Source organism: Chanodichthys erythropterus, unplaced genomic scaffold (genome assembly GCF_024489055.1).
Source record: "Chanodichthys erythropterus isolate Z2021 unplaced genomic scaffold, ASM2448905v1 ctg000170_np12, whole genome shotgun sequence".
Lineage (NCBI taxonomy): Eukaryota > Metazoa > Chordata > Actinopteri > Cypriniformes > Xenocyprididae > Chanodichthys > Chanodichthys erythropterus.
The window spans coordinates 131225-142943 of record NW_027125654.1 but is presented as its reverse complement, the minus strand read 5'-3'; the positions used below and the strand labels follow the sequence as shown (position 1 = coordinate 142943).

The 11719-nt window shown below is 41.4% G+C and overlaps 1 protein-coding gene across 1 annotated transcript; it reads right to left on the bottom strand.

Moving 5' to 3' along the window:
* Positions 1–1681: 1681 nt before the first annotated feature.
* LOC137015703 (toll-like receptor 13) lies at positions 1682–9824 on the bottom strand. Its single transcript, XM_067380718.1, has 2 exons — positions 9718–9824; positions 1682–4612 (listed from the first exon to the last, which is right to left on the bottom strand). The coding sequence occupies exon 2, from the start codon at positions 4527–4529 to the stop codon at positions 1746–1748; it is 2784 nt and encodes a 927-aa protein (XP_067236819.1). The 5' UTR covers positions 4530–4612; positions 9718–9824; the 3' UTR covers positions 1682–1745.
* Between the last annotated feature and the right edge of the window lie 1895 nt (positions 9825–11719).

The window sequence follows — 11719 nt, the reverse complement described above, 5'->3', positions numbered from 1 at the left end:
AAGTGCAACAGATTGGATTCATCTCGCGATCTCTTTTTCATTAAAGGTATGAAGTCCCAGTTGATTTTTTGTGTTATTTGCACACCCCACAAATGAATTAGCCTACTGGTGTTAGAGCATCTAACGTTATAACGTTATCTTAAAAATCACCGTAGATTGACAGTAAAACTTTAGTACTTTCTAATGGTATTGTTATCTTTATTAATATTTTAGATAGTATCTAAGATAGATATGCTAGGCGGGCGTGGTTTCAGCAACAAGTCGTATGGGCTCCAACTTCGTCCCGCCTCTTTGCCCATTTTCAGTTATTCGGGAGTGACGTACGGTCACGTGCAGCTAAGATGGCCGCGGCCTCATTTACGCGTCAAAACTGCTGTTCAGAACTCTATGGGTGACGTCACGGACACTACGTCCATATTTTTTTTACAGTCTGGTTTTATTTACCATTTAAAGGTATTTCACTTGGTAGAAAGGACTGGATTGTTTGACACAAAGCAAGTAAAATAGGCTTCTGCTATAATCATGTAAAAATCATGCTCGATTAAGCAATTAACGGCAAAATAATTCAATTAATAATTTTGATTTATCTGTTACAGAAAAAGTTTATTTGCTATTAGCATGGACATATTACCACAGACACAGAGTTATATGTATTTGCAGGTTATGGCCGTTTGATCATGATAAAATCAGTTGTAGACATGTAGAAACAGGGGCGATACCCTTTAAACATGCTGTGCGCGCTCCCGCAGACGGCAGTCAGTTTTCGGCACGACACCGGCGTCATCCATTCAGGAGCGTCAGTGTTTGTTGTTGTCAGTGAACAAGAGTGTGTCACGATCATATAAACACAAAGAACAACATCATATAACAACATGACATGACATTAAAGGTGCCGTAGAGTTCAGATGCCCTCCCTCTATGACCATTCATTCCCGCACTGTGTGTGTGTGTGTGTGTGTGTGTGTGTGTGTGTGTGTGTGTGTGTGTGTGTGTGTGTGTGTGTGAGTGTGTGTTCACTACACTCTGATCCTAATGTGTAAACACAAAGACTACAGAAAGAAGAAAGAGGTTATTTCCTTATTTATTTCAACATGATTATTCTTCAGATGTTGGTAAGAAACACTGAGACGTTTACATGCACAGCGATACGTTACTAACTCCCTGAGATCAGTTTATTGAAATAACCCTGTAGAGAAGTTGTGTTTGTAGAAATGTCCTTTAGGATAATGAATGGAGCATGTCTTTCATATTAATAAGAGATTCAGATGCGCATTAATAAAGATGGTGATGCCTGAGAAAACGCTAATCTTTTCTCCTTTTCATTCAGGATTGAAAAAATACATTTACATTATATACTTTTAGACCTTTAATCCTCATCTGGGATCGTGTAGAGTGACCGGCCAAAGAGAGGGGAACAAAATCTTTCTGCACACTTTTGAATTGGTCTTGAAAAGATCCAAACACTTCTGTGTAATTATTACTCCTTACTATTTAAAACTATAAAGAGCAACTTTAAACACTGAAGCATCCACTGGAAAATCAGAAACTTAGAACATAAACAACAACACAAAAATATAGTGTTAATGAAAAATGATATGAACTCAGTTATCCCTGATTTAAAGAGAAATAAATGTGTAAAAGAGGAGATCATTATAATCAATCATAGTCTAAGAAGGTGGGAAAAGGCTATACATAAAAATAAAGTCGCAGAATATTTTCTTCAGTTAGGTTCAGTTAGATGATCCCTAAATCCCAGCCAATGGATGCTCCGTTTCTGAGGAGTCTTTGTTTTCCAGAGCGACTCTGAGCTTCTGCCAGAAGACCCTGGTGTCCTCTCTGGGTTCAGGCCAGCTGAGATAGCTCTTCTTCTGGATTAGTCTCTTCATCCTGTAGTACGGAGACAGCTGATGACTCGGAATATGCTCCAGGAACACCAGGATGAGAACGTCTTTTTTCTCATCAAAGAGACGGAAACTAGCAACCTGGATCTCTCGGGAACACCACTCACTCTCCAGGTAGTGATGGCTAATCACACAGATGGTTTTGCGACTACTATAAATGCCGTTAACAATATTATCCATGATAGGTTTGCCTGGTTCAAAGTCCCTGTGGTGCAGACACAACTTCCAGCCCTGCTCGCCTTCCAGCTGAGGCAACAGTTCCCTCATTACCCACAATTCATCATGAACATTATAGGAAATAAAAGCATCGTACTGCAGACCGTTGGGCTTTCTCTGCTGTTTGTTATCATGGAGGAAAGCAAGGAGAAGGTAATAGGCATAAACAACCTGCCATCTGAGGAAGTGAAAGAGAAAAGAGCCGAGAAGGGTCATTGACACTAGTGTGGCTGTGGAGATGAAGCAGAAGAACCCCACATCTACGTTACATGAATCCACATCCAGATCCAGGAGTTTGTGTCCTTTGACTTTGTCTGGGTAATTGCACGTGAGTTCATAAGCACTCTCGACTTCAGTGTCATTGCTGCTGATGGTCCAGTTGACGAACCAGGCGTTGGTACAGTCACACGAGAGATAATTTCCTCGCAGATCAAGGTAAATCAGAGTCGGCAGAGACCGGATCAAGGTCTCGTTAATGACTGATAAGGCGTTCGTGCTTACATGCAACAGATGCAGTTTACTGAGATTTGCGTTAATGAGAAAGTCCAAAGATTGCAAGCCAACTTTGGACAGGTGGAGTGTCTTGAGGACCCGGAGGGGCAGAAATATTCTCGTAGTGAGTGAAAGGAGTTCATTCCTGCTGAGATCCAGTTCCCACAGATAAGGAGTGTAAGTGAATGTGTCTGGATCTAAAGAGTTTATATTGAGATTCTCTGCTTGAAGTTTTTCCAAAGACTTCAGTCCCTTTAAAAGGTTTGAGGGCAGATTACGCATTCCTTTATGACCTTGGCTAAAAATGTGCAGAGTCTTTAGCTCTCTCAGATTTTGAAAGGGTGGATGATCAAGAGGCTTCTGGTTGTCATATGAGATATAGTTATTGTTCAACAGAAGGGTTTTCAGGTTTGGGAGTCTGGAGAACACAGAGTCTTTTATTGAACCCCGAGAGAGCTTGTTTGATTGCAAATTCAGGAAAATTAAATTTGTCAATCCATCGAAGGACCCTGCTTCAATAAAAGAGATTTGATTGTCTGGAAGAGACAAATTCTTCAGGGATTTTAAGGACTCAAAATCTCCCCTACGGACCGTGTCCAGCTTGTTATTCGCTAGATCCAAAATCGTAAGTTTTTGAAGATCTTTTTTAAAATATCCATTGTGAACGAGTCTGTTAGATCCAATCATTAGAGTTTCTAAGCCTTTCAGATCTTTAAAAGCAAAGTCGTCAATAAAAGATATATAATTACTGTACATCTGGAGGGTCCGTAATTGGGTTAAGTTGGCAAAATCAACACGACTTATGCTCTTTATATGGTTGAAGGTGAGGTCCAAAAACTGAAGACCTGGCAGGCTGCTGATGACAGCAGGAACACTGTTCAATCCGTTGTTGGACAGATCCAGCTGGGTTAACTGTGTGCAGAACTGCATCTCATCTTTGGATATGGATGTAATGTTGTTCCTCTGCAAGCCCAGAAATCTCAGAGAAGAAATCAGACAGACGTTCCTCATCAAAGCTTTCACCTTTACATCCCCCAGAGAGTGTAGCCTCAGGCTGGCCAGAGAAGAGTTGAAGGTCTGCAGGAGATCTGTGATCTTCTCCACGGGCAGCTGTATTCCACTTAGATTCAGATGTCGCACGCTTTGAAGATAGCTTCTGTCCTGCACATCCCATGTCATGTTTTTAGCAATAAAAGCCAAGCTCAAATTATCCAGGCGAGGGAAAATATCGGCAGTGACACTGAACACTTCCAAAGGATTCTGAAATAAATCCAGCACTTTCAGTCTCAAAGATATGTTGGACACCTCCGAGGTCTGAAAAGAGCTGAAGTTATTGCTCCCAATGTGCACTTCCTGTAATTGAGGTAATGAAAAGAGTGGCTGAACTTTGCTTATTTGCTTCAGATGATTTCTGGACAGATTTACTTTTCTTAAACTGATCAGGGGTGAAAATGCAGAGATGCTGATATTTGCGATCAAGTTGTCATTTAGATGCAACACAGTGAGATTTCTCAGATCCTGAAACATTCCTCCAGAGATGTCTATCAGTTTGTTGAAGGCCAGATTCAACTCCTGCAAAGCCACCAAACTGCTGAACGCTCCGTCCTCCACTTCCCGGATCCTGTTGTGTAGTGCAATAAAACTTTTAAGATTAGACAGATGAGAGAAATACTCCTGGTGTATCTGCTGTATGACATTGTCAGAAACATCCAGATATGTGGCTTTGTCTGGTATATTCCTTGGTATAAAATGCAGGTTCCTCTTATTACAGAACACATTTATGTTTTGTGCATATTGCAAAGACCCTCTGACGGTACAGTTCTTTACTGAGTATCCATTGACCAGATTCATGAAAACACAGCAGTGAAGCAGCCTTATAGTCAAACCAATGAAGCACAAACCAGCCTCTATCTTCCACATTTTGAGATTTATCCTGTTATTAATCACTTAAATGAGTAAATCATCCAGGTGGAATTCTTGACATTTTCTTCTCTTCAGTTTTCCTAAGAAAGAGAAGACCAGAGTAAGTGCAGTGATGACGGTGTTACGCACAGTGTCAGTGATGCATGGGTAACCCATTTAATCCCACCGATCACAACAGTGACCGAAAAGAAAGTTTTCATTTATGAAGCTAAAACTGTTTTTTTAGTGCAATAAAGGGTCTCAATGAAATATGTGCAGTTTCTCATGGTTAGTGCAAATGGTCACATGACCAGAGCAGTTTAATTCGTGTTTGCACCATCAGTAGATGATGGCTGCAGCAAAGCTTTAAAATAAAAGGTTAATAAAGTATGTTAACTACAGAGCCCCGCACATGATATGCAAGGAAGTTAAGTAAATTGTGCAGACGATTAACTAATTCATTCCCTCGATTTGCTAAATTGTGAGCACGATTTATTATTTTGTTACCTCGATTTGCTAAATTGGAGATGGTCCTCACTGCAGAACACAAGTTCCAACTCCACCCACTTTACATATCCCTAAACCTCCTTGTCTCCGCCCCCTGGCTCTAAACCTCCCCATCTCCGCCCCCTGGCTCTAAACCTACCCTTCTCTGCCCCCTGGCTCTAAAACTACCCGTCTCCTCCCCCTGGCTTTAAACCTACCCTTCTCTGCTCCCTGGCTCTAAATCTACCTGTCTCCTCCCTCTGGCTCTAAACCCACCCGTTTCCGCCCCCTGGCTCTGAACCTCCCCGTCTCCTCCCCCTGGCTCTAAACCTCCCCATCTCCTCCCCCTGGCTCTAAACCCACCCGTTTCCGCCCCCTGGCTCTAAACCCACCCGTTTCCGCCCCCTGGCTCTAAACCCACCCGTTTCCGCCCCCTGGCTCTAAACCTACCCGTTTCCGCCCCCTGGCTCTGAACCTCCCCGTCTCCTCCCCTTGGCTCTAAACCTCCCCGTTTCCGCCCCTTGGCTCTAAACCTACCCATCTCTGCCCCCTGGCTCTAAATCTACCCATCTCTGCCCCCTGGCTCTAAACCCACCCGTTTCCGCCCCCTGGCTCTAAACCTCCCCATCTCCGCCCCCCTGACTCTAAACCTACCCATCTCCTCCCCCTGGCTCTAAACCTTCCCTTCTCTGCCCCCTGGCTCTAAATCTACCTGTCTCCTCCCTCTGGCTCTAAACCCACCCGTTTCCACCCCCTGGCTCTAAACCTACCCGTTTCCGCCCCCTGGCTCTGAACCTCCCCGTCTCCTCCCCTTGGCTCTAAACCTCCCCGTTTCCGCCCCCTGGCTCTAAACCTACCCATCTCTGCCCCCTGGCTCTAAATCTACCCCTCTCTGCCCCCTGGCTCTAAACCCATCCGTTTCCGCCCCCTGGCTCTAAACCTCCCCATCTCCGCCCCCCTGGCTCTAAACCTACCCATCTCCTCCCCTGGCTCTAAACCTACCCTTCTCTGCCCCCTGGCTCTAAACCTACCCGTCTCCTCCCACTGGCTCTAAATCTACCTGTGTCCTCCCCCTGGCTCTAAACCGACCGGTTTCCGCCCCCTGGCTCTGAACCTCCCCGTCTCCTCCCCCTGGCTCTAAACCTACCCTTCTCTGCCCCCTGGCTCTAAACCCACCCGTTTCCGCCCCCTGGCTCTAAACCTCCCCATCTCCGCCCCCTGGCTCTAAACCTACCCATCTCCTCCCCCTGGCTCCCCCTGGGCAGGTAAATAAAACATAATTAAATGAACAGTTACTAAAATCACAGTTATACAAAACATCAATTTCAAAAATTATGAATACACACATTTCCACATCATTAAAAACAAATTACCCCCTCCCTCCATCTTTTGTAAATAAGTCCCCATCACACACACTCACACATACATTCACAAATGTCTACAAGTTTGCTGTGACAGCATCCAATGTTTTGTGCGACATGAGAATGTTTTAAAATCCGTACATGTAATCAGCTCTGTTGGAAGTGCGTTCCATTGATTTATGGCAATAAAAGAGAAAGATGATTTACCAAAAGAAGTCCTGCGTTTAGGAATACAGCATTCTCCCCTGGTAACTGATCGGGTAGCTCTTGTTGTTTTTTCTGAGCAGAGTGTAACCATTTTTTTCAAAGGAGGAGCAGTAGCATTATGAATAATTTTAAACAATAAGCATACATTTGTGTGCATTATTAGATTTTCAAAATTTAAAATACTATATTTAGTGAGTATCTGACAGTGATGATACTGCCGTGTTTTTTTGTCGTGAATCTTAAGGGCACTTTTATATAATGATTCAAGTGGTTTTAGGGCCGTTTTACATGCCTGAGACCAACTTGTCATACAATAGAGAAAATGTGGGAGAATCATTGCATTTAAATATGTATATGATGCTTCAACAGTAAGTGAGTTTCTTATGTGTCTGTAGTTTATAAGATTAAATTTCAGTGTGTTACTCAGCTTTTTAACATGATTTTTAAAACTAAGAGTATTATCAAGGGTAACCCCTAAATATTTGAATTCATCCACATTTTTGATTTTTTGCCCATTTACTGAGATTTCAGGACAGTCCCTGAGTTTGCTCCTGTTTGTAAAAAACATGGTTACAGTCTTTTCAACATTTAGAGTCAAACAGGAATTATTTAGCCATTCAACAACCTTTTGTATTTCCTTAGTTAATTTCATTGCAACCTCAGTTGCATTTTTTCCATAAGTAATTATTTTTTAAAACTTTTTATGGAAAAATTGTGTGAAAAGTTTTGTTTTATGGTCAGTCACAACTGTGACCAGTGGGATAATGTGTATACTGAATTAACATATTGCTGCAGTCATCAGAATTATTATATAGCCCAGTTCTTCTCAAAATCCAGCCCATGCATTTACACATTTCATCTCATTACTTATACTCTAAAACCACCCGTTTCCGCCCCCTGGCTCTAAACCTACCCGTTTCCGCCCCCTGCCTCTAAATCTACCCATCTCTGCCCCCTGGCTCTAAACCCACCCGTTTCTGCCCCCTGGCTCTAAATCTACCCATCTCTGCCCCCTGGCTCTAAACCCACCCTTTTCTGCCCCCTGGCTCTAAATCTACCCATCTCTGCCCCCTGGCTCTAAACCCACCTGTTTCTGCCCCCTGGCTCTAAACCTACCCATCTCTGCCCCCTGGCTCTAAACCTACCCATCTCTGCCCCCTGGCTCTAAACCCACCCTTTTCCGCCCCCTGGCTCTAAATCTACCCATCTCTGCCCCCTGGCTCTAAACCCACCTGTTTCTGCCCCCTGGCTCTAAACCTACCCGTCTTCACCCCCTGGCTCTAAATCTACCCATCTCTGCCCCCTGGCTCTAAACCACCGGTTTCTGCCCCCTGGCTCTAAACCTACCCATCTCCCCACCCCCTGGTTCTAAACCCACCTGTTTCTGCCCCCTGGCTCTAAATCTACCCATCTCTGCCCCCTGGCTCTAAACCCACCCGTTTCTGCCCCCTGGCTCTAAATCTACCCATCTCTGCCCCCTGGCTCTAAACCCACCTGTTTCTGCCCCCTGGCTCTAAACCTACCCGTCTTCACCCCCTGGCTCTAAATCTACCCATCTCTGCCCCCTGGCTCTAAACCACCGGTTTCTGCCCCCTGGCTCTAAACCTACCCATCTCCACCCCCTGGTTCTAAATCCAACTCCTCCCACTTTACATATACCTTAACCTACCCGTCTCCACCTCCTGGCTCTAAATTGATGGAATTTGTTCCATCAATTTGTTAAATTGTGTGCATGATTAACTATTTTGTCTTGTGCATGATTTACCCTACTATTTTTGTTCCTGCATGTCATATGAAGGGCTCCAAGATTTCTGGTACTCATTATCTTTAAGGTGTCTATATTAATATATGAATTCACAATTATTCAGTTTTGTTGAATGTGGTCATAGAATGAGTAATCATGGTGATGGAAACAGTAGTGACCAGTGGGATAATACAGGATTTCCAGTTTCAGTTGTCAGGGAAGGCTGAAAAATGCCACAGTGACAGTTACAGTTAAAATTGCACTAAACTAAAAGTTCAAATGCTATAAAGCAGGTTTCCAAATAACACAAAAGGTTAATAATAACTCAAAATGATGGTAAGGTGATGTAACAACATAACTGAGGGCTTATAAAGACAGCAAACAGATGAGATAACGAGACTAATAAATGAGACACAGCTGAACTGAAGACACTAATAGACACCACGGATACAAATAAGTGGCAGGAAACTAAGAACAAAAGGAGAACATGTGACAAATAGGGCATGGTGCAAAAACAGACAGACATGTGACATAACAATATTATTATATATGTTACAATAAAGTAACATTTTTGAAATATGTTGATGGTTGTATTATTTTGTATAAGGGTTTTTTATGGATAACTGTAATGAGATGAAATGTGTAAATACATGGGCTGGATTTTGAGAAGAACTGGGCTATATAATAATTCTGATGACTGCAGCAATATGTTAATTCAGTATACACATTATCCCACTGGTCACAGTTGTGACCGACCATAAAACAAAACTTTTCACCAATTTTTCCATAAAAAGTTTTAAAAAATAATTACTGATTATTTCAAGGGGACACTAAAGACACATCATTTAGATATTTTCATGTCTGGGAAAAATTTGGGATTAAACGTCTTAATAAACAATTGACTCGGCTGAGAACACAGAATGAAAGGCAGTTTCATTGAGCAAACACTTTAAAATGTACTAAATGCACACTGAACAGCACAAAACATCCTTTAAAGTGTCATTATGTGAATCTATACTATGAGAAGTGAGGAAATCTGTAATACTTTTCACCCTAAATTAAAAATGAACTGTTGGGCATATATGAAATATCTGGTGACTTTGAATACAAGTCAAGTGAAGTAACATGTATGTCTCTTGTGTTTAGGTTTTAAATAGTATAAACACGTTGTTTGCGCATACTTAAACAAACTAGAGCCTTATTTCTTCAGAAAGAAACTGTCCTGACTGAAATCTCTCTCAAACAGAGCAGTTATTTTCAGAGAAGCTCAGATTATTTGAAATGTGTGTAAAAGAACAGTTACACAAAGAGAAATGAATTGATTCAGATGAACTTGTCTGAATAAGGTTAGAGTGCCTCATCTTTTACAAGGATTTAATGAGTTTTGTTTGATTGTTTGAACACTTACCTTTAAACGATTCAAGCAAACGCAGATCAGCGATGATGAAGCGGGTCACCCTAATGACTGCTGATCCATCACAGCAAACACACTCTTTCCCTTCAGTTCATCATGAAGTTCACTCTCGGGAACTGAAACCCTTCTGCTTCGCTGTCGTTTCACTTCTTACTGCCATAAATTACACTCTGAACGAGATCCAGAAGGATGAGGGATGTGAAACCAGGGAAGCTGGAAGTTGTATAAGGGTCAACAGAAGTGTTCTCAGAAGATCTTGAGGAGGACGGAAACCCAGTGATTATATGTTTGCTTTAGTACCCTTTTTGCTGTAATAAATATGTCAAGATGTCCTGGATACTTGAGGAAGAGTCAGAAAGGTTGTGGTCAAAACTCTTCATATGGACACACACATATCTCAGGTTGATCTCGCCACACTTTTGAACACCACGTGATCACGCAGTCTAGATTTAAGACTGATTACTCCTGAGAAAGATACTCACATCTGTCTATTCTGGCCTAACTGACCGAACTATTAAACAATACTTTCAGTTGTCTTTAAGATAATGTTACACTTTTAGTCTAGTCACTGCAGTTTTTCACAATTCTTGAAACAATTCAGCATTTTCTCTTGCACAAACCTCGAACTTCCAATCATTATATTCTCTTCTGTCAGAATCAAACTTTGGCCTCAGATGACGCACAAAACTTGACAAACACAGACTAGTGCACTGCGCAGTGAACACTACTGAGATAAATCCGGTGCACTTTTAGAGTTTTAATAGAGAAACAGTGTGTAGAACAGGCCTGAACAAACACAAAAACACACAATAAATCAATCATAAATATGCACTTTATCAGTCTGTGCATATAATGAGACATCAATACAAATACTTTATAACTGTGCTGAGTTAACTGAGCGTGATCTAGAGAGTTTGTCCTCATTAACACTTCATGAACCATCATCTACGGCCATCAGATCTCACCTGAGCGACTGCGGTAACGGCTCACTGTGTCGTGTTAATGGAGACACACATCAACATTAACACACTCACAGACACTCATTGTCATGTTACACTGTGATCACCATGACCAAAATAACCCAAACTACTTACAGTCAAACTAAAGTATGGACATTTTAAACATTTTAAGCCTTGTGAATAAAGTATTCAGGACAACAACACAAGAAAATAATGTGTGAACCTGATTACCAAGATCTGGTGATTTATCATTCAGTAGGATTATGCTTTTGCTTTTGAAAGAGTCTCTTCTGCTCACCAAGACTGCACTTATTTTATCAAAAATACTGTAAAACAGTGAAATATTGATCCAGTGTAAATCAGCTGTTTTCTATGTGAATATATAGTAAAGTGTAATTTATTCCTGTGATCAAAGCTGAATTTTCAGCATCGTTACTCCAGTCTTCAGTGTCACATGATCAGTTTAATGCATCCTTGATTAATAAAAATATTAATTTCTCTCTCTCTTTCTCTTTAATCTTACCACAGATGTTTGAATGCATTACTGCATTATTTCCACAAAAAAAATTTCAGCAAAAACTCTTTCAAAGTAAAAATAAAATAATAATAATAAATTATATTTATTTGATTATATTGATAATAATCATAAATGTTTCTTGATCATCAAATCATCATATCAGATTGATTTCTGAAGGATCATGTGACACTGAAGACTGGAGTAATGATGCTGAAAATTCAGCTTTGATCACAGGAATAAATTACACTTTATTATATATTCACAACAGCTATTTTGAATTGTAATAATATTTCATTATATATTCCTTGGTGAGCACAACATGAAAAACATTTAGAAATCATATACTGATCCCAAACTTTTGAATGGTATTGTATAAATATATACAGCTTAATGTTAAGAGAGTAGCAAGACTTGTCTGGCCACGCCTTTGGCTCTTCTTATTGGCTCAGCTTCGGTGACATCACTGCAGGTGAGCTGACCCCGCCCACACCTGCACAAACGAACACAAATACAGGAGGTG